This window comes from Diplotaxodon limnothrissa, linkage group LG23 (assembly GCF_057381915.1).
Source record: "Diplotaxodon limnothrissa isolate DT_005_m linkage group LG23, D_limnothrissa_male_GT1.1, whole genome shotgun sequence".
Lineage (NCBI taxonomy): Eukaryota > Metazoa > Chordata > Actinopteri > Cichliformes > Cichlidae > Diplotaxodon > Diplotaxodon limnothrissa.
In genome coordinates this window covers 39,680,260-39,704,154 of record NC_140617.1, presented here as the reverse complement: position 1 = coordinate 39,704,154, position 23,895 = coordinate 39,680,260, and the positions used below count along the sequence as shown (strand labels likewise).

General features: G+C 40.2%; 1 protein-coding gene across 2 annotated transcripts in view; it reads right to left on the bottom strand.

Annotated features, from left to right (window-relative positions):
• LOC146608654 (interleukin-1 receptor accessory protein-like 1-B) overlaps positions 1-23,895 on the bottom strand; it is a 308,683-nt gene that overhangs the window by 158,429 nt on the left and 126,359 nt on the right. For both annotated transcript variants that reach the window (XM_085347253.1, XM_085347254.1), the window contains exons 3-4: positions 17,917-18,103; positions 14,155-14,308 (exon numbers count right to left, since the gene is read on the bottom strand). In XM_085347253.1, coding sequence (XP_085203379.1) covers positions 14,155-14,308; positions 17,917-18,103 — 341 coding nt within the window. The remainder of the gene's footprint in view (positions 1-14,154; positions 14,309-17,916; positions 18,104-23,895) is intronic.

Below are 23,895 nucleotides of genomic sequence, written 5' to 3'. Positions count from 1 at the left end.
AACAACAGTGGAAAGAAACGACACTCTCAGATCAAATCTGTTTTTGTCAACAATCCAAAACTCCTTTCTATGAATATACTGCATTTAGTCATGCGTGGTAGTACTATGCGCTGTACGTCACCAAGATATTTAGAAGAAAAATGTATTAAAAACTTCAGTCCACCCTCGGTAACCCTGTGTCTATTGATAAAATGCCAAGAGAGATAGTCTTTTGTTTGCTTAAAACAGAGCTCATGCCCAGAAAGTGCCACCTCAACAAACAAGGGGACACTGATCAAAGTCATCTCACCTTGTGGAAAGCTTGCCAAGTCAAACTAATTCCTGGAGCTCTCCCTCGCCAGTTTGTTCACGGGGCTCAGATCTGCCAGGACGAGCCAAAAACCACAGGCTTCCAGAAAACACGTTGCCAATTACCTGTCAGTGTTTCATAGAATCAAACAATGCAAACAGCAGATCACCTAAGGATATACAGGAATACAAATGCAGCAAGACAGATTTCCCCAAGCTCTGTATCTATGAATGTTTTATCGCTGGGATTCAAAGGATAAAACCACTTTTGCCTGCAAATCCTAAAAGCGACAGGCAGCTACACACAGTATTTGCAGTATTTCAGTTAAATTAAAGCCTGTACTCATATACAGTAACCAAGTAACCACTCCACTCTGAGAATGCTCATGAAGCATGCTCTGCACATGCTTCACGCTCTGATATTTTCTCTCCTGTTTCGCCCACATCCTCCCTTGCTGTAAGCTCTGCAATCACATCTCCTATGTGCTGCTCCTTTGGTGGCACCAGCAGGTGGAAACCCACCGGGATGCTGAGTGCGCACTACAGTATACACACACACACTGCTGGACTGATCAGAACGCAGGGGTGAGTTGACTTGCTGGGTTGAGTACTGATGGCAGGGGAACGCATAACAAACTGCCTGCCAAACCACAGGGGGATGGGGCATTGCTCAAAACAAGGGAGCTACGGCAAACAGCTGGGCACAGCGGAGAGTCACAGCACCGAGTGGGGGAGGTGTTGCATGTTGTAAATGCACAGAATAGAGCACGAGTACAAAAGAAATAGTTTCCTCTTTAAAGGGACATTTCCAAACCAAATACATGTTCTTCCCATGGCCTGTAGTGCTATGTATCCATCTATGCTGTTTTGATGTTGATTATCCATTTAGTTTTTCTTGTCACTAGCATGTGACGAAATCTGAGCATCTTTACATCCTTTTGTACCAACACAGGCTGGAATTCATCTAGATGGCAATTCAAGACCGTCCTTTTTGGACATCCATCTGTTTTCTTCCACTTATCAAATTCAGGGTCACGGTAGGGCCGGGGCCCATCTCAGCTGTCATAAGGCGAGAGACGGCACAGGGCCCAGAAAAAGAGACACCTACGGAAAACTTCAAATTATGAATAATGTTTGCTTGGCAGAAGGAAACAAACCCAGGAACTGCGAGACGCCCGTCCTAACCACTGCACCATTGTGTTGCCTATGAAGTGGCAAAATCATTAATTTACAGATTCTTCTTAACAATAAAGGCCAAATTCAATGTACCACATAGAAATATCTTGTACTGACAATGAACAATACTAAAGTTCTTTAATAACTTGTAATAAAAAATATAAATAAAAAAGGGGAATTTGCCAGGATTGCTTTCTACCCCATGCGCTCCCCTATTTAGATATTCTGTAATGTAAGCTAAGGCCCATGGTGCATGGTGCAAGCTAACCCATGTGCATGGTGATATAGTGAGTGGAACAGTGACAAAAAGAAAAACATTAACATCGAGGTCTGCAAAATCCCATGCAATCACCAGGCAACCATTGTGACATTCAGTGCAACTGCATGAAGTGACTACACGGTCACGTGGTGAGTGGCAACCTGCCTCCAAACAATAGCAGTCTGATTCAAGCTGACTGCAAATAATTTCTGTGAAATGCATAAACGTAGACTTCCAACAAATCTGTTTGCGTTGGTCCGTAATCAATCCGAGTCCGTCTGCACTGATGAGCGCAACTCAACTTTGACACGTCAGCTGGTTGCACAGGATGGTTGAAAAACAGTATATCTGACTCCAGAATGAACTGCCCCTTTAAAAATCAACTTCCTTTAATAGGAACATGACTCAGTGGGGCTACAAGCATTGTACTGAATAGCAATGAAACAAAGTCAGTTAATCAATCTGGCAATTACCAGGAGAATAAAAGACAACCATTATCATAACTGCTACATCATAAGTCATTTGTCAAGCCAAAGATACTAAATGATGACGCTCTCATTCAAGCCTCTCAAATAATGTTTTTCTATAGTGGGCCTGCAAGCTCCCTCAGAGAGGACAAAAGCAAACTGAGAAAACAAGCGCAGGAGATGCAACAAAACACCGTTGACGTGGATTACGGATACGTTACACTCTATAATATTGCATCATATTATATTTTTGACTGCACCTGCTGTTGCTAATTAATCTCAACCTTACTCTGCCTTTACCTGCTGCCAATACTGCTGGTTAGACAAAACGAAATAAATCACTCGTCTGTTTACTAACAATCGCAAAAAAGAAAGATATATAGGCCAGTCCATAATAAAATAATCAGTCGCTAAGTATGTTGTTATTATGTGATTATGTTGTAAAAATGATGTTGCATGTGAATTGAGCAAAAAGGCAAAAGTTAATGAACCGCCATGGGAAAGGCAACATTTCACTGATCGCCCTCAAAGCAATTTTGTTAAAGATTTCTCCAGCTGACATGCCTTCTGCAAATTAGAGCTGCACGAGAAAGAAAGAGGAAGATGAAGGGAAAAAAAGTATCTCATCAACCTAAATCACAAATAAGGAGTGCAACAGCGAAGATAGCTCACTCTGTGTCACAAATGAGACCCAATTATGTCATGAGCCCAAATTAAATTTTGACATGTGGTATGGTCAGCGGAGGGGCACAGCCAGTAATGAATTGAAGCCAAGCAAAATCTAAAACTTCCTTGTTAATAGTGATGAAGAGGAGTGAGCGTGGAAACAATTTGTTCCTAACCTCCAGCCTTTCCAGTCATTAAGGAATTAAAATGTTGATTGCGAGACTTGGAGGTAATGAATCTGAACATTTTCAAAGGCAACATTTGGTGCCATTTAGGCTCAGTGACGAGCAAAATTTGCCCACAGCATGTCTCGCCAAGGCTTTCGCCGTCTCTTACACTGCTTGTTCCAAATGTTCTTACAAGGTAAAAGTCCTTTTTTATTTATATGCCTGACTTCTATGTGTGAGAGGAGGTCAAAATCCAGAGAAACAGACTTTAATGGAAGACTTTAATCCACTATTTAGTCCATAAAACATCACATTTAATGGTTAAAACTGATGATATTTCCATGTTCAAGTTTTAGATTTTCCTCCAAAGCTGCACTGATGTAAGTCAGGATTTTGTTTACTGTAGAACCGTAAGATAGACCTCGGGGGGCAAAACGTCACGCTGATTTCTGAATGGCGTTATCGTTACCTGTGTCCTTTTGCAACGTGACGCTCAATTTGGTGCCGCAGTTGACTGCACAATTTAGTGGGTGTCAGTTGAAGAAGAAGATAAAGAAAACTGAAAAAAGCCACTGTCAAAAAAAACAAAAAACAACACCCCCCCCCCCAGACTTTTCCATTACAGGCAGCAAAGAAAAGCCTCTGGTTCTGCCTTTCGCCTCTGATTGATATTTCGGGTTTGACCGGGGGTATGAGATTATGGTAGCAGTGGGACGTGACAAATAGTGGGACAATAGCTGGGGCAGAAAATGAAGGTGATAAAATATATATATATATATATATATATATATATATATATATATATATATATATATATATATATATATATATATATATATATATATATGGTGGTGTAAATCATATAATGCTAAACCAATAATAACACAAAAAAGCCTGCCATCTCAGATTCGGTGCTCTGTTCAGAGTTACCCTGCTGTTTGGATACATCTTTGCGGAGCCTTCTCAGAAATACAAGCATCCTGAAATTTTTTCGTAACGTCATAAATGTGCATGCGACCCTCCCCTCCCATTCAGATTCTCTGGAGATCCTCTTGGGTTAGGAAAACAACCAGTGGGGCCCATGAAAAAAAGATTTCAATTGATAAAAATGACATCCATCATGTTTTAAGAGCTCTTCTCTCCACCTGAAGTGCGTTTCATAACTGCATATGGCTCCCTTCCTGCTCCCAGAGAATCTGCCTGGAGACAACATTAACCACCTATCCCAACATTTTCCCCATTTCCATCTAGGTCGCCCATGTGTCCCTGTATTAATAATTATTTAAATATATGGAACCTTAATGAAACAAGCAAGAATCTTTGTGATTTAATAAACAACCCTTTAACGTCATCTTATAGCCCTGTTTTCTGCCTTCTTTTACCCAGACCTGAAAAAATATGTTTCAAATCAAAATATAGCTTTTCTGTCTTGCTAATTACTGTTCTGTATCGTTCGAGACTGTGTCTTTATTACTTTAGAGTTATAAAACTCATTTGTAATGTCTGCATTTCACTAACAATGAACAAAACAAGCCAAAGATGACCTCATTTTACTGCTGTGCTTACAGGGCGCTTACAGCTGGGTGACCTGCTGTCAGCTAGCAGTATGGCCAGTAAGAATGAAAGGGTTATTTTTGTGAAAATTACTGAGAACAGTTTCACCACCCACCCTTAATTGGGTCTGCTCGTTCCATACATTTGAAATATTATTAGCACTTTAAAATGGCTGTAATCGGTCCCATACTGTTATTTCTCCCATACAGTCATCGGACACTTTGTTAGGAACATTGCGATTGTTATCATGCCAGAAGCAGCCATCAGAACACGGTACATTGTCGTTGTAAAGAGATGGACATGGCCATCGACAATACTGGGGTAAGCTGTGACATTTAAACAAAGCTCGGTTGGTACTAAGAGGCCCAGAGTGTGCCAAGAAAATATCCCTCACTCTGTTTCACCAACACCAGCAGCAGCCTGAGCTATTATTACAAGGCAGGATGAATCCATGCTTTTGTGCTGTTTACACCAAATTCTGACCTTACTGTACCTTCTGAATGGCACAGCAGAAATTGAGACTCATCAGACCGGGCAACATTTCTTCTAATCGCCTATTGTCTAATTCTGGTGGAACTCATAGCCTCCTGTTCCTGGCTGACAGTAGTGCCACCTGTTGTGGTCTTCTGCTGCTCGTCCACCTCAAGGTTTCATGTGTTGCGTGTTCAGAGGTGCTTTTCTGCATATCTCGGTTGCAACAAGTGGTTATTTGAATTTCGGTTGCCTTCCTATCAGCTCAAAGCAATCTGGCCATTGTCGTTGTGACTTCTGGCGTCACCGAGAGAACTCACTGGATATTTTCTCTTTTTCAGACCGTTCTCTGTAAACCCTAGAGATCGCTGTTTCTGAAATAACTGGCACCAACAACCACGCCATCATCTTGATCATGTCTACTTGTTACTGTAATTGATTGTCATTCAGGCCACCTGAATGGAAGTAATAAGCAGTGTGCTGTGTACATGTTATATTAGAAACAGATCCCATGGTTGGAGTCAGATGGAGCCATTACTTTCTTTACCTTCACTTAAGGTTAAGCATCAAAGACACTTGGTTTGGTTTAGGGAAAAAAAGGTCATGGTTAGGATTTCAAAATGCATCCTTTTACCTTGTAAAGAATATGTTATAGCTAGATTAACATATTTATCACCAAGATGCTAAATACACGTCTTCCCACAACCAATAGAAGTTTCCAGATAAATAAAAACTATTTATCATTGATTCCAAAAAATAATGAAAGGCTACTGAACCACCTAGAAGGTGGAGGAAAAGGATAATTGGCAATGTGAATGACTAACAAAAACTAATAATGGTCATTCAAGGGGCAGGTAACATCCAGATTGTGCACCCATTCGCCAGGCTATATTAACTTTGCACCGAAGCACCCAAGGAAAAGCTAGAAGTTAGGAAAAGGATACATTTTTAGCCCATTTCCACAGCAACCAGATGGTGAGTGACAATCTTAATTAATCCGCCGCATCCCTACTGTGAAGTGATGTGTGCCGAGAACAGCACACATAAGGACTTGTGCCACTGCTTCAGAGCGGCGTTAGGGTGTGAAGATCATTATTTTCTTGCCAAGGACATGACATAAAACAGGTCAAAAACCTATAATGAACTAAGTCCTGAGATTCACCATCTGTTTCTATTATTACTATTTTTTAAACAGGTCTAAAAACTTAAATTTGACTATGCAAGCACAAAAAAACATGACACACTTTAATTTTGTAACTCAGCATAATGGTGCAATACAATAAATAACTGACTCTTTAGGCTTCAAAGAGTGTTAACGCACCATCGACCACAGCGGGAGACAATGAATTCATTTCACAGAAGACTCACAAAACAGGGACAAGCTTCATTTGTATTCATAAGTATGTTCTTTAATAAAATGACAAAATATAAAAAGGTAATGACATAAGAAAGGTACAACAATTAATAAACCTCATCAAGCACCTGCTGATTACATGGTGTATCCAATTCACCAGAACAAAAGGATTACTTTCTAAATCCACTCAGCTCTGTCTTTTCTTCACTGGCACTTTGACTAAATTAATTATCTTCCATCAATAAAAGGACATATTATATTTCAGCCTTCTTCATATGTTAATGAGTCAACTAAGGGATGGGAGAGATTTGGGTAATAGCCATCAAATGGCACGGTTAGGACAAATGCTCTACTTGGTAGAACAGAAAAGAGGTAGGCGTGTCATACTGGGCTGAGGAGGTAAATAGTTTGAGCGGGTTAGAGGCCGTGTTAACATTTTACTGTCCACAAAATTAGTTTAGACTGTAAATGACTGAATGCTGAGTGGATATATGAAGTTACTGCTGCTGCTGTTCTTGTGCCACAAGCTGTTTATGTTCCTTTCACCGCCACCACCAAAACAAATGCCACATTTAGTTTTACTCAGATAAAATAAAGTCATCTGGCTCCTCCTGAAGAACAATAGACTGACCGAAGTATTAGAAAGTCAATATGTTTCAGCTGTAGCATTCATCATGGTGACAGAATTGCATACATTATAGGTAATGACATCCAAGATGTGCCGGGCAAGGATGCCCGCCAACCCCCCAAAAAAGAAAGAAAGAAAAAAGATTTCCCTAAAGCCACAGATGTTTCAGCTGAACGTTATAGTTGTGTTACTCTGTGACTCCTTTGCTATATTGTCACTATGGTATTTCATCAGTTTGTTTTATCTAGCTTACCAGAATTCAATTCAACTCTATTTGTTTTATATAGCACCAAATAACAACAACAGTTACCTCAAGATGCTTTATATTTTAAGCTAAAGACTCTACAGTAATACAGAGAAAACCCCAATAATCACACAACCACCTATCAGCAAGCGCTTAGTGACAGCAGGGAGGAAAAACTCCCTTTTAACAGGAAGAAACCTCCAGTAGCTCATGGAGGAGTAGCCATCTGCGCTGACCGGTTGGGGGTGAGGGGGGGACAGAACAAAAACAGGAAGGAGGAGGCAGCCTAATGGCCGTTACCAGTTTTTCTTGTTTAGGAGCATCTGGCTCATCATCGCTTCATATCAACATCCTTTTTTTTCACGGTGTGTTTTCTGAATTATTTGCAAAGAAGCGATGTGTTTGGTGTGTACATTTGTTACTTGACAAGAGCATTATAAGAACATTATATATAATATATACATTAGGTGAATGTGCAGTAGTAGCATGCATGCAGCAAGCAGGTGAATTCTGTACAATAAGTGAATTAAATAAGAATAGACAATCTAACATAGACATTCAACATGTTTCATTCACATATACCGGTATAGGTGCATATAACCTATATGCTTTCTAACTTCTTATGAAAGCACCAGGAGCAATTCAGCAGACTGGAGCAACCAGGGATTGAACTACCAACCCTTGTAAATTACCTGCTCCACCTCCTGAGCCACAGCTCCGCCTACAATAAATTTAAAGTAGAAGAAACCAAGAGCTGCTCACAAAGAATAATGTTTGAATAATCCTGCGTTAATTTGATATAAACTCTTAAACAATATGAACGGTCCTCCGAAACACCCAATTTAATCTGAACTTACCCTTTCCAGGTATGAGGCGTTGTTGAACAACCAAATAGATACTCTTGAAGGACCACTACTACGAGAGACAACTAATCTAAGAGTGCCTTACCTATAGGTGGTTTGTGGAAGCTGCCATTATGACTTGTAACTTTGAGAGTGGCAGCCTCTAGAGTTAAGTGCCTAAACAGCAATACCTTATTGGGCAGGCAGGTTGATGTAAAAGGAAGGGGTTGAGTTAGATGACCTTTTACCGTTTGTCTGAGGTCTAATGCTAATCATGCAGACAGCTGGAGATGTTGTGGTGTAGTTGTTGTATTGCCGTGTGGGTTCTTTGTAGACGGGGGTGCACAAAAACCAGGCATGCATGCATCTGTCTGCTTGGACTCTCACTGTCTAACGATCACAGAGTGGAATGTAGTGGGCTCGTGGACATGGAAAGTATAATCAAGCCTTAATGCATCACAGATGTAACCTTAACTTAAATGCTATATTTAGGATAAAGGGAAATAAACTTTATTATTATAGTCTGATTATTTTTCTGTGCTCAGTGACTGCAAACAAATGGGAAAAACAATTTAATAAAAACCAAAAATTACATATTCGCTGCCTGGAATAACAGTTAGGATTGGGGGGGTTGTGCCATCGCCGAAGATGACTTAGACCTCTGAGGGTTAAAAGAATACAGCCAAACTGCATTTACGGCTGGCTGAGATCTTATCACAGTCCTGCTGTGCCTTTGAATGCATGCAGCTCTGGAATTGTTGGGCAGTTTATCTTGTCCAGATAAGATAAACATTATACAGATAAGATATACACTTGTAGAGAGCACGTTGCTACCGTAAAGTCAATGTTTCACATATGCTCAAGAAAACGACAATAGAACTCTAATCATCTGTTGCAATGTCTTTATGATTTCTGAAAATAAATGTTAAACATGAGGAACTTTAGTAATTCTAAAGTATCTCAGGGCGAAAGCAATAAACAGTCATGATCTCCACCTGAAATTCATGTTCTACAGTTATACTGCGCTTGTGTTAGACCTCATAGTCTACATTTGCAGAAAACAGCCCCAAGCTTATAAATGCATCACAGAGAACACACATGGAAAGGTTTCCATCACTCAAGAGCAGTGGTCTGGCCCAGGAAACAAAATAATGCCTGTACCCCCTCCCATTTCTAGCCAGTCATGTTGCTATGCAATAATATTCAATAGTAAGCAAGGCCCTGAAATAGCGCGACACTACCCAGCAAGAAAGCATTGTTCACTCAAGAGAAATTGGTTTTGAAAGTGCCAGACTGAAAGACTGTTAAAGAAGTGTTGCATCAAAAATTGCTTTAAGCCACAAAGCTACCATAGTGTCAGATCTGTCAATTCAAAATGTTCAGACTTGAAAGACATGTAAAATATGGGGTGAAAGGGATGAGTCGGTGCAAGGAAGAAGGCAGGAACACTTAATGTTGAGAAATATTTTCATGATTGTTTTTCAACCAGCATTTTGGTTATTTACGGGCGCCGCACACAACCAAATACACTTCATCGCAATGCGGTGCAAAAAGAAGAAGAAGAAAAGCGGGTTAACAGCATCAGTCCCAGCTCATTAGCCACACTGACAGTCTATTTTACACACCAAAGTTGCTGCTCTCCTGTATCTCTGTTTCATCACTGTTTCTTTGTTCTGTGCTGTTTAATCTAAGACATCAAACAGTGCACCTTACAAAGAAGTCATAAAACCACAAATTTCATTTAAAAATGAATGTCGCTTCCAATCACCCGGTGAGGGAGCTCATTATGATTTTAGCTGTGCTCATTATAATCAAATGGAGTCTGACCTTTTGTCCCACTGCACTGCTTTGAGAGCGGCTGTAGGCTGTTGATAAAGAGGGGAGTGACAAGGGTTTTAATAGTGAATTGTAATTTTCTGTCCAAGGTTGAAGATAATATTATATGAAGGTTCATGTATACTTATTCCAGATTAGAAAAGAAAGTATTCAGATGTAAAGTTCAGGTCTGGACAACTATCTAGAGTCCTTGAATCCCTTTTGCAAAGCAGGAATGCAATTAACAGTAAAGACTTGCCATTATCCGATGTTGTTTACCATCTTATACGAAAGTTCCCGGAATTACTCAAGAGCTGCACTTTAGAGGAGCTATATTTGGTCAAGTAGATGTTGCCAACAATGACGACACCCAACACAGCACTAACCCATATTTTACTGCGTCGTCTGTATTGATTACCAAAAAGATATCCAGGCTCTCATTAGTATTTTGGGAGACGACGCCATTTAGAGTGAGTTAGATTGAATGATTGGAAATAAAAGGCCCCGCTAGATTTCTCATGTTTGACAGAAATTGGGGACAAAACGTACTCATGTTGGTGAACAGCCAAGGAGTCCAGGAGGATATGTGCAAAACACTAAAATTCTACAAATACAGAATTGCAAAGCACACAGCAGCAACAACAGCGTGATTCTGGACCCCCAACTGACAAAAAAAAACAAGTCAAGCAGCTTTGGCAGTAGAAAGAGTCCTTCGTACATTGTAGTGTTACTTGATTTCCTAACCAAACATCACATTAAAAAAAACAGCTATTCCCACTGCTCCCTCTCTGGCGTGTATCCACGATGCTGCAGTTCTTAAACTTGACTGGAAACACGAGGAGGAACCCAACGCATATAAATGTTTCACATTTTTCTCAAGCCTTCAGGTTATGTATACAACTCCACACAAACTCCCAACACAAACAGTAACTCTGAAAGTGACTCAATGATCCAAAAGTCCATGGTTACTTGGTGATTTTTCCAACTTCCTGTGTTGTGATAATTTGACAGCCATGTGGAAAAATGGAAGGACATAGTGATGATTGTAAATAAGCTACTTGCTTAGCCAAATTCACCACAAATCTTGGCAAGTCAACCAGGATTTGTGGTGAAATAGTATGTCTATCAAGAAATATCTTATATTTTCTGTATCTAACTAAACACTCATTAAGCATATACTCATGCTAGTTAGGTGAAAGGCGCCATGATACAACAGTCAAATTGCGAAAAAACTCTTGCTTTTAAAGGTGCTATAGAAATACATTTTTAATTGAATTGAAAATGGTGCTTGGAGACCAACGCGCAACCACAATTACTGTGATTGTGACCAATGGACTTGGTTTCTTCAAAGACGGCGACCAAGTCTGCAACCACTCGCAGTCAAGTCTGCTATCAGTTTGCAACTGCATCAGGTAAAATTAGTAAACTGCAGAATGACATCGACACTTATCAAAGTTGCTTTTATAAAAAAAACAGATCCAGAATACAAACAGCTGGCAGCCAGATAAGCTGAGTCTCATGTAGTTGTGTTCATTAACAAAGACTCATTCAGACTGATGGCAGCATGTTGGTAATTTATCTGGATTTATAAATGAGACAGCAATTATTTGCAAACCTTCAACAATCTGTCTGAGTCAATGCAGTTGGAGTCAAACTGCAATAGTCTGTAGACAAGTCACATTCTTTACGATCGAAAGGTGAACATTTAATGCCCTCAACTTCTGGGCGACAGTTTGGTCATGGCAACTGGTTGTAATTGATGACTGAAACTGAAAAAATTCAATGCAATCACCAGGCAACCACTCATTCTTGGTTAGTGGTTGCCTGGTGGAGGTGGTCATCCTGTTTTTAATCCAGTGCCACATGGTTAAAAAATGATGTATGAACTGAATTGTAGCCCAAAAATCAAGGCACAGTTAGTTACAAACTCTTATGTCTTAATTTGGAAGAACAGTTTGTTTGCGATGCTGTTTTGTTACTTGTAGAATTTCATCCTTTATTTTTCACATTGGCCTTTTAGATAGAAATATAATGTGGATAAATGGCTGACAATTTCCTAAACAATTGAGCTCTAGAACGCTTGTTAACATGATTAATTGAGAAAATTAGACAAACTTGGGTGTTTTGCCCAAACAAACAAACCAAAAAAAAAAACCAATTTAATATGAAGCCAGTGGATGCTTATTTTTAAGCGTTCTTTAGGAATTTTGCAAAGCTTATTTACTGTGATTCTGCCAGAATATGAAAGCTTGTGCAATTGCTGATCTAAACACCAAGCACAGGAGCTCTTTCTAAGAACAAAACCCTTTTCCTTAGGACACGATGTGTTTCATGTGTGCAGAAGCACAGACAGCAGACAGAACCAGGAGACACATCAAAACTACAGGCTAGTTAGCATGATCGGTATAGCCACCATGGCAGCGCTGCACAAAAGAAAACCGCTCCGTGCAAAAACTCCAAACTTCTTCAATCAAAACTGGAAAATATATAAATAAATCCAAAACTCTGAGGAAAGCAATTCTGTCTAAAAGGAAAGCAACTGAGCCAAAAGCAGAGTGAACACTGGCGTTGCTTTCCAAAAGATAAAAAGAACTCCAAGTTTCAAGAAATAACAATGGGAACTTGCATTACACTTTTTTGCCTCGAGGCACACAATTGCATCTTAAAACTTACAGCAAAGGTCAGAATGGGTAAAAATTGTTCAGTTTATATCCTAACAGTTCCAGCCAGAGACCTACTGCTGCTGTGGAATTAGACAAAAGTCATTCTAATCACTTCAACAAAAAAAGAGACGCATATTCCTCTATTCATCTATTAATTTTTCCAGACCATTTAAGGGCTCTCGCAAAGAAAAGCAAAAAAAAAAAAAGTATCCACACCTCTAGCAGACTGCTTGAAGGGTGTATTTCTTTTGAAAAAGTCATAAATGCCTGCTTTACTGCCACGGCCCAATCATCAATCATCTTTTGCTACCTGTTTTGAAATGCTGAATGTCTCTACTGTAGATAGAGAGATTAAGACTGTTGGGATGACATTTTGAGGCTGGTGAGAAAATGATGTATGACTTTGCTCGGCCTTCGCTGGAGTCTCTTAAAAAAAAGAAAAGAAAAGGCACTACAATGTGCAATCCAGTAGCAGTTAAAAGCCATCGCTCCGTCTGATCGTTACACAGCAATGGAGGTGATAATGACGACGGCTGTGCTGAATCCTAACAGTTTCTCTGCCTGTCCCAAACCGCTTCCCTCTGCTCTTCCTCTTTTTCTTCCTGTTTTCTTTTTGTTTGTTTTTTTATTCTTCCCAGCTGTGCGTCATCTGGCATTTGTTTGTATCCTTGCAGACATGAGCTAGCACAGGAAAGGTGCGCCGAGCCAAATGAGTCACAGAGAGGAGAAGCTGTGGTCGTATGAAGGCAGTCAAAAGAACACGAGCTCCACTTTTACATTAGCATTTTCCACTGGTTCAGATCAGCCATGCAGGGCCGTTTTATATCCAGCAAGCAACCTTATTTCCCTGAAGATTGATTATGTTTAAAGCTTGGTAGTGAGGAAACTTTAGTAGGAGTTCTAGCATAAGATTCAAATAAATAAAGCAGGCAACAATAAAAAAAATTATGACTCTGTTTATTGGTTACACACATTACTCAGGAAAACTCTGCAGCCTGATTCCCTTCACATACTATATGCCTTTAAAAAAAAAAAAGGAAAGAAAGAGAGAGAGATAATTAAGCTGTAAATTGTGGGATAGTGCATGGCTTGTCAACCTTGGCTGTGACACTGACAAGAAATCTGTCACCTGCTTTAGGTTCAGACTTAAATATTTCAGCAGCCTTAAGAAAAAAAGTGCTGAAGTGGCTCTGGGTGAATTCCACTGCTAAGCAATTAAAGCAGCCTGGAAGTCACAGCGACGCTATTGACTGCGACACTTTGGCAAAAGGTGCAGTGATCAGCTTTAAAAAGCTTAATTTTGGGGGGTTTTAAGTGACTCGAAGCAACTGTGGAAAATAATCACCAGACAGTACGCTCAGAAGCATTAGCAACAAAAAGGATGTTCTGTGGAAGTACATTTGTTTAGAAATTCACTGAATGACAACGGATTTTCCATTGATCTTTCTGCGTGCGGTTCGTGGCACTTATTTTTGCTGGAGTTTCTACTTCACTTCAGTGAAAATCTTCACAAAAGCAGCAGGAGGGAGAAAAATGAGGAAAGGCAGGATACTTCCTTACCTGTGACTGATAGCTCAGTAGTCCTTCGCACCACAAAGTTCCCAAACGGCACTTCACACGTGTAATTCCCAATGTCATCTTCCCGTACTTCCTTGATGGAGAGAATGTCCTTCTTCCTTTCAATGGTTTGTCTCCACTGCTTTGGCTTGCACTCCTGTTTTGTTTTGTTTTTTTAAAGACAAAACAAGAGGATGGAGATACAACTTGTAAATGTAAAGCATGAACACTGGTTTCTTTAAAGTAAGAGGGCGGGGCTACAATAATTTTCACATTTCCAGTATCAAGTGAACCCACGGAGTTCACTTGATACTAGGAGAGTACCCGGTTCTCTCCGGGTACTCCGGCTTCCTCCCACCGTCCAAAGACATGCAACTTGTGGGGATAGGTTAATTGGATAATCCAAATTGCCACTAGGTGTGAATGTGCGAGTGAATGTGAGTGTGAATGGTTGTCTGTCCCTGTGTGTTGGCCCTGCGACAAACTGGCGACCTGTCCAGGGTGTACCCTGCCTCTCGCCCTATGACAGCTGGGATAGGCTCCAGCGCCCCCCGCGACCCTGAAAAGGATAAGCGGAAGCGAATGGATGGATGGACAGTATCAAGTGGTATGATGACAAACTTGCATTCAAATGTCATATAATCTGTACTCTGGACATCATGAGCCGAACCAATGAACAACTCTAGACAGTGTTAAGAACTTTAACTACACATTTAATCCTTCAGATATTTCATATAAGAAAAGGAAGTGTGCTGCTGTAGTAACTGACAGACATCTGTCAGCACGACGTTTGGCCTTTCAAATCCAAACAAATCCTGAAAACACAGTTAGAAACCAATCGCATATAAGAAATGAATGTGCAAAATGACATATTTGCAAAGTTCTGGTATATCACTGTGCAGACTGTAATTATATTGACAGAATGTATTATTTTACTTTTTATTCATTATATTTTTGTTTATTGTGAACTCATTGTGGACAAAAATCATGTGGGATCATGTTGACAGAGAACAGCATAAAAGGGAAGCTCTGTTTGACTTATTTACTGTATTCCCGTGTATGTTTTCAGCTTTTATATTTCTCATTTTCTTAGCAAAATGAAAGGGAAGTATCAAGATTTTTGCACAGTACTATATATTGCTTGGATTTATTGATCTCCTTTGCCTACTAGATTTGTGGTGTTAAATTTAACACAGTTCACAGTTTTATGACCAAATGCTCTCAGTGCTTTTTGTGTATTAATTATTATATCTGAATTTACTGTACTTTCACATCGATGCCTGTCAGATTCAGTCTCAGCTTCAAAGTATATCAGATTTTAAAAACAAAACAACTAAAACTGTAGAGAACCTCTATAACTAAACACCGTATCATAAAATACTCCAGCAGCTTTATAGCAGAGAGACCTCATATCATATCACACAGCACACAAACTTTGTTTGATGCCAGATTTCAGACATTAGTTTAGTGAGCTCCTGTTGTCCCGACACAAATACTCTTTTAAACTGTGATGTATGAGACCGGGTGCCTGCGCATTTATCATTCTGAGGCAGGACTGCAGCACCAAATTAAGCTGCACCACCTATTTGTAAAATCATTACTGGGTTTATCTGTAAGTTCCTTCCTAAACTCTTAGTGATTTTAGGATTTACTTCATTGGGTTGCATCATCAGTATTTGCTCGGTTGCTTGGTAACATCTCTGGAGCCAATCAGAGGCAATCAGTGTGAACAGGAAATTATTTCAGCATCAGGAGCTGTAAGAGCCCAAAATAACACACCGAGGCCAAATTATATATTGGAATAATTGGAAAAAATAAGCACCAGTTTAATAATATATATTAATACACATATAAAAAAATGTTTTTTTTATGTGAGAGTATATTGAGTCAGAGTGAATAAGAAACATTACATTATATTGGCCTAATGGTCTGCAGTTTCAGGTCTTAAATTAGAAAACTATTATTAACTTAATGGGTTCATTAAAGGGGGCTAATTCTGTTCATTTTCATCTACATATTTTTATCTTGGACTTTACTAGGGTAGCTTTGCATGATTCCAAGTTCAAAATAATTCCTATTTGTTATACACTGTAACAGTCTCTGAAATAAGCTTCTTTTTTTTAGCTTCATTTATTCTTTTATAAGTCAGTTTTCCACTGATTTGCTGCCCCTCGAAATCAGACAATTTGAACAGATGGTGGGTCCCACCCACCCACCTCTATCCAGCGTATGAAGGTTCAGTCACACAAGGCTAGAGGCTGGCTGACAAAACCTCCTTGCAGTTGCTTTGATTACTAGCACACTGTCACAGTCGCCTGTAGTTTGCATTTACTAACTAACTATGAAACAGTAGTTGAACTTCTAAAAGTGAGATGCAAATTAGAAACAGAGACCAAATTTCCCACGTGTGGGACTAATAAAGGTTATCCTATCTTATCTTAAATGTGCTGATTTATATGATAAGAAATAATTTGTACACTAAAGGTAAACAGTCTATATTTCCAGTTAGCATCATACTCTTCAGAGTTTGCTAGTCGGCAAGTGTTTGCAGCCAAGTTATTATATTATTCTGCAGAAACTATAACAATCTGTTAGCAAGTAACCACAAGGTTTCCTGGGCAATATGCACTTTTCCGTAGTTACCGGTGGTTACCAGTGGGTCCAGTACAGTCTGTAGGCCTGTGTGTCAGAGAAACCAAGCATTTTATAATATATATTTTGCACAAGACATTTTCATTAAGGTTAATTAAGGTGACTCTGCTACACAATGTTGGTTCTGGAGCTTTAAGGAAACCTCCGTTCTCATCGCGACACATGTGAAGAGTTCTAAACATAAGCAAAAAGTGAGGATGACAACATCAGCACGGATAACAAATTTGTACAGAATGTGATGAATGTGAAAATCATTCTGGGCACTGGTTGTTTCCTTTCACATCAAAATCGGGCTCCGTGTGCCCAACAAGCAGCAGGGAGCAGATTCCAACACAGAATGACAGACCTGGCTACTCTATAACTGCACTGACAAAATACTGTGTATCGTAGGATTGGTTTCTAACTGTGTTTTCAGTATTTGTTTGGATTTGAAAGGACATTTTTCCTATGCGCACATGTGTTAAAAATGGAGTTCAGCTTGTAATGAAGAGACTAGCTTTTAGTTTAAGTCACTGATAATTTACCTGATCAGTTAAAATCTGTGAATAGCTGGTAAACACTACACTGGAGCCAGGTACACACAGAAAACAACCTAAAGTACAACACGAGTCTTATTTTCTATCTCCACAGCCCATGTAGCCACGTAGGTGGCGATCATGAAGTAGGCATGGACTTTTAGAAACAGCCTTTCAACTTTTGGGCCACCTGAGGCAAAAAAAACTAGGGCACTGTGGGAAGCGTCTTGCAGGATTGAATCAGCCCACCAACAAAGTGAGAGCCAATAACTGGAGGGTGTGGATCCCACTGGCATTATCTGCTATTTTAATTTGATTCCGCGGGAAATGGAAGTGGCCACCTAATCAAGCACACTTTCACATTTGATAAATTGGCCCCCGAGCTGCGCCTACGAGCTCTGGCAAAGAGGCCTGTTGGACACAGAAGGCCTGCCAGGTCGGTTCCACTGTGGGCCTCCCAACTCTCCACACAACAAGCAATATTTTTCTCTTTTTGTTTGACCGCTTGAAAATGTGGTATTTAAAGCTAAGTTTAACCAAAACACGACCCTAACCCTTTGTTGATAGAGTGATAGCTGATGAAAAACTCTAACCATACCTTGTACCACACGATCTCAGGCTCCATTCCTTGCTGTACATAATCCTCAATGCCTGGGCAGATGATGTCTTTGCTTTTGCTCAGCTCCGCCTTCTCAAAGAACCTCATTTTGGAGTTGTAGCAGAGGTCTGTGTCATTCTCCGCCACCGTGAGGGACATGGACACCTTCATGCAATACGTGGAGTTCCTGCAAAAGATAAAACGTTAACAAATCGGTCAGTGTAACAAATGGACCCGCGTCACTTTTTGAGCTCTTGCCAGCTGCTGAGCCGAGAAGCTGTCAGCAGTCCATCTCCGAGCCGCTCAATCAAAAATTCCTGGGCTAATTCCTGGGATTGAATGTGAATCATTAAACGCAACAGAAGGAGACACAGAGAAACCTTTGATTTCTTTTAAAGGAAAACCTGCCTTTAATGCTGAATAACTACTGATTCCAACAATGAACAGCAATGATGCATAATCAGCTAATCTGTGCATATGAATATATATATTTGTATATATACAGTACATGTGTCCTAATGAAAAACCAATGGGTGTTATTGAAGAGCTAGAGCGCTTACAGTCAACAGCACTCGAAGACTGCCTTTTGTTTTCATGCGTTTTCGCAGATACAGTGCGAGCTAGCAGAAAATGACTTGCTACAACTGATGTACTGTAAGTGCTCAGGTCATACACATAAAGAAGAGAATTTATAACGCGAGGGAGAGACGGCGTAAAATGCGAGATTACTCGTGATGTTTGGAGACTCCATGCTCGCCTGGCTTCGCAGATACGGCAGAGTATTTATCCACGCTGGAATAAACATTTCATTTTACTGCTCGGCACTGCGGCGCGCACCTTCAGTGATTTGTGTGTCTAAATGTGAGTCGAGCGCTCGTATGCAGGCAAGCTCGAGGTATCCTGGATGAGATCTAGGCCTGCCTGAGTGGGTGTCGCTTCACGGACAGCCCCGTGAGAAGAAGCGATCCAGCTGCTAAGCACAAGCAGCAATCCTCTTTGTGTCATTAATGTGACAGCAATTTTGAGATCGGATCTGCTGCTCGAGTAATTCTTAACCCAACTTGGGGAATCGATGAAGCCATTGATTCGCTGGGAAAGTTGTGCTATTTAAAGGAGGAGGGGGGGAACAGAAGCAAAGGTCCTTGATGATCAATTTATGCAATAGGGGCACCTTTTCTTTGCCCAAACCGCCTAATAAGACTGTCACAATTGACAAGTACTCTTCAGCCCTACTGCAGCAAATCCCCCCCCTGGTTAAAAGACCAACAAATTGGCAGTGTTTAGGAAAATCTCACAGCTAATTTTCCAACTAAAGCTGGTTACACAAATTGAGCTGAACCAACAAACAATTACAAACATGTTAAATCCTTACATAATTGCGAGGCATTAGCTGCCTCGTGGATTAGCGCGAAAACACACTGGTCTTCACCACAGTGTCTGCAAACAATCCCACGCCCCCCCCCCACCCCCCTACACTCGAACTGGACGGCTCCACACGCTCCTCTTACTGTAAAGTGTGCCATTTTTCCTGAAGCCCGGATGCAAATGTGACATGATGTGGAGATTATCCCAGACAACTTCTACCAGATGGACACCTGTGCAAATGAGATCCCACGGGTGCGCTCTCTTCCCTGTTAAATATTCTGGGCAGCGCTGATAAACTCGCAGGCTGGTAGCGAGAGAGAGGGAGAGATAGAGAGCGAGAGAGAACTGTGTCATCTGCTCTGCATGAGTGATCGATGGTGCGGGCCAACACTCTGTCCTACGATGTCTTTCCAGCATTTCACATCCATCACTGACGCCTTTTGAGCCTGGAGAAGCTGGACGATCTCTTGACTATCCACTCAGCATGTGTGCAGTCATATTCAAGAAGCTCGCTCAGAGAATAGAGCAGGGGAAATTATCCTCCCGCACCACAGTGGAGGACTCGACTGTACGCCATGCAATGTAAACTCCTTGTGGATACAGTGATAACAAGCTAGGTGATACCATGGCATTAATGGGCGCGAGTGCCTGTCAAACGTGTCAGACTGAAGAGGATATGCAATGTCGTGGCAATGATAGATAGCATCCTGCATACATCAACCCGGAGCAGAGTAAGGCTGACAGCTATGGTACACAGCTGGAGGGCAGGCAGAGGACTTGAGATGCAATATGCGGCAAATTCAGTGAAATTATGTGCAATGGTCAGTTCGGAGTTAAGCAGCCTGGAGAAAAGATTATGGCTGTCATACTGGCAAATACTCAGGGGATATGGTAGTGGCTGAAATAAGGGGATAATTAAAAGCTGACTATATATAAACTTTGATACATATATTTTTAATTTCTTTTATTGACTGAGAATAACCCACCTGAAGATTAAACCACACTGAACCTGCCCCCTTTTTTTTGCTCAGCAACTCTTCCATCTGATATTAAATAATAGGGCTCAGAATTGATTTGAAAATTCTCCCGAGAATCCGGGGCACCTGTGGGGAAATTAATGAACTAACTTAATGAATCTCTTAATTAAAATAACTCCTCTCCAATATAAATCGCATGATGAAATAATTGACGATTTATTACAGCTGACTTTCAAGTAACAATAAGGTTGTTAGGGAATCGCCTGGTGTAAAGCAGACACCGCGAGGCAGAAAAAAGAAATAAAGTCCAAAGGTTGATTAAAGGTTACCTTGAGACAATATCATTACTGGCAGTGAAATGAACCCACCGCAGGTATTAACCCTAAGAGATTTAATGCAGGCAGCTGATATGCTGTACAGTAACATTAGGGTCTTACCTTAGGCTGCTATTAGCATTTAAATAGAGATGTCTGAGGTTTACCTTGGTACAGATGTTTTACGTAACAATTTATGCTGCAATAAAATAACACGCTGCACAAAAATAGTGGGGTTTCTTTTCATATTTTTGCCTCTTAACAACTCTGAAACTACTTACAGTCATTTTAAAATGCAATAGCTTGAAAGCTGCTGAAAAAAACGAATCTAACAGCAACAACCTATTTAGAAAAATTGTCATTGGAAGTTTTCCAACTATCTCATTAGCATCCAAAGGAAAATTAAATCCAACATCCAGGGTGATGGATGCGCATCCTTCATCGATGCAGTTTGTATTTCTTTCTTTTAAAATAGTTTTAAAAGGAATTCTTACAGCAACCAGGACAGAGTTTGTCTGCGTGCATTGTACAGAGGGATTGTTACTACTACTAAAAGCGCTATACAAATACAGGCCATTTACCATTTACAACAGAGTAAATTCTAATAAAAGTAATTTATTAGAATTTACTTGGGTCCTGATGAATGAGTCCTGAAAAATTGATAAAAAACCCTAAACAGGAGTCTGAATTGGAAAAAGGATGATCAAATCAACACAAAACCATCCTTTTAAAGAGTCCTAATGAGATTGGAGGATGCGATCTTTCATACGGATGAAAACAGCCTTGAATAGTTTAGCTCCTGCGTGAAAATTAAGCATGAGCAGTCTGAGCAAAAACCAAAACACTGAAGGTCATTTTTGACACGTCTTTTTAGGACCCCATTGCCATATACCAGATTCAGGAACAAGCCTTGCTACATGCTTTGCTTGCCACTTGAAGCTTAAAGTTATGAGAAATCTAGGGTCCATGCTTTTTTTTTTTAAACTTTTTTTTTTGTTATTGGTGAGAGAGGCAAGAAGGCTACGAAGCTAAGGTCTCAGTCACACAGCCATAAACCTTGTTGGCAACTCTGACTAACTGGGAAAAATGAGAATTCCCACATAGTTTGCAGGTTGTAACTAGATATAATTGGTCCCACAAAGGGTCCCGTATCGAAAACCTTTTTATGTTTCTGTTGGTTGCTAGCAGCCAACCAAACACCATGTAGAAGTGCAACTTGACTAAGTGCAAAACAAACTGAAAACAAACTGAGAATGTCTGATTTCAAAGCAAAGGTTGCGCTTTACTGCTGCAACCGGCCGGCACCTAACAAAAGGTTCAACTTTTACTTTAAAGCCAAGTAGTTTCTTTTACCAGTTTGCATTGCACTTCATTGTTCCACTACCACTTACTTACTTTCATGCAAACTACCGCCAACCATAGCAATCTGCTAGCAACCATAGCAATTGCAAGGAGAATGTTGTGACAGTGCTACAAACCTCTTTGCAACCTATGTTACCCAATTGTAGCAACCTCTTGTAACCACTTGACAACTGGACAAGAAATACACACTATTCCCTTGCAACCAGTGGTTACTAGTAGTCAAAAGAGTCAAGAGAGTCACGGTTTTGTGGTTGTGGATTAATTTATATTCCTTAATTATTGTTATTCATGGTTTTGATTCTCATTATTATGTTTATGTTATATTCTTATGTTATACTATTTGTTCTTAGGCTTTAGGTTCCCGTTTTCTTGCCTTCCCCGTGTTCCACGTTTCTCATCTTGTCTCCTTGTTCCCTCTGTCTCACAAGTCAGTCGTGTTTCTGTCTCTGTGTCAAATCTCCTTCCCATTATAAAGGAAACCAGTTCTTTCTTTCTAGTGGCCAATAGGGCTGGGCTATATCATACCGGTCACGGTAATACCGGTGCAATGTTGGGCAACGATCGGAAAATGAAATATCGCGATAGAATATGGGTAAAACGCGCATGCACAGTGCTTTTGTTTACATGCGCACATGGCGGCGACGCAGAATGAGAAGAGAGAAAGCGCATCGTTAAATGAAACGGATGAACCAGAATTGGTTTGTAAAAATGCTGCAACTTCAGTGGTGTGGAACAAAGCACTATTTTTGGTAGCGCATGCTAGCAGGCCGTCGTTATTACTTTTTTTGAAAATACGGCACAAAAATCAATCCTTTGATTTTTCTGAAAATCGACAGTGCCCCTTATGATCCCGTGTGTCTTATGTATGAATTCTGGTTGTCTTTACTGACCTCGAAATGATTTTATGTACACGGCGCTCGAAAATCTGTCAAATGTTTTAGTATGACTTTGCTAAGCTACGAAGCCACACCGCTGGATGGATTGTCGGAGCATTACGGCTGTAGTAGGCAGGCGCCTCGCGGAGTGATACGTACTGTGCTTCAACATAATATTACCGTATTGTGTGTGCATAACCGCTTTTTAAGTGTTGTGGATATTATACATGGTTATGCTGAGGATATGTCGGCCAATTTCCTTTTTTTTTTTTTTTTTTTTTTTTTTTTTTTTTGGCCTGTCCCGTTTGGCTCTTTTGCCATCAGAATTGTTGTCTAAAGGCAAAGAAAGATGCCCAACGGATTTACTTTACCAAACTGACCATCCCAGCCTTGCCGTAATGGTCCATTTGATTCACCTTTTATTGTTTATTTTATTTTCACTTACTGAATAAGATAAGATAAGATAAGATAGAACTTTATTAATCCCTCGGGTGGGTTCCTCTGGGAAATTCGATTTCCAAAAAAGCACAGCACCGACAGAAGTTACAGAGTTATACACACACACATATATATAAATACAGAGACAATATAAATAAAATATACGAAGGGGATAAATAGAATAAATAGGAATAAAAATAAAAATAATAATAATACGAAGAATACGGGACAGACTTGACTGGGGGAAAGAAGGGGAGAAAAAAAGAGGGAAAGAGAAACAGCTGAGAAGAGGGACGGGGGAGAAGGGCAAAAGACAAAAACCAACAGAACGGGCAGAGAAAAAAAAAAGCATATATCAATCACCTGGATCACCTGCTGAGAAAGAAAAAAGAAAGCAAGCAGAAGAGAACAAGAGTAATAGAATAAACAACATCACAATGATATATGGGAATATGACAGTAAATACTAAATGTTAAACATTATTGTGCAGCACATAAGATCAACAGAACACAGTGTGCTTTGAGGTAGGAGCCAAAAAGGGTGTAGTTTGTGGGTGTGATCACCCGTGTGTACACCTGTGAGCATGGACGCGCTTGTTTTTTGTTTTTTTAAAAGGTTCCTTCATGTAATAATCTGCTAGAGGGTGTG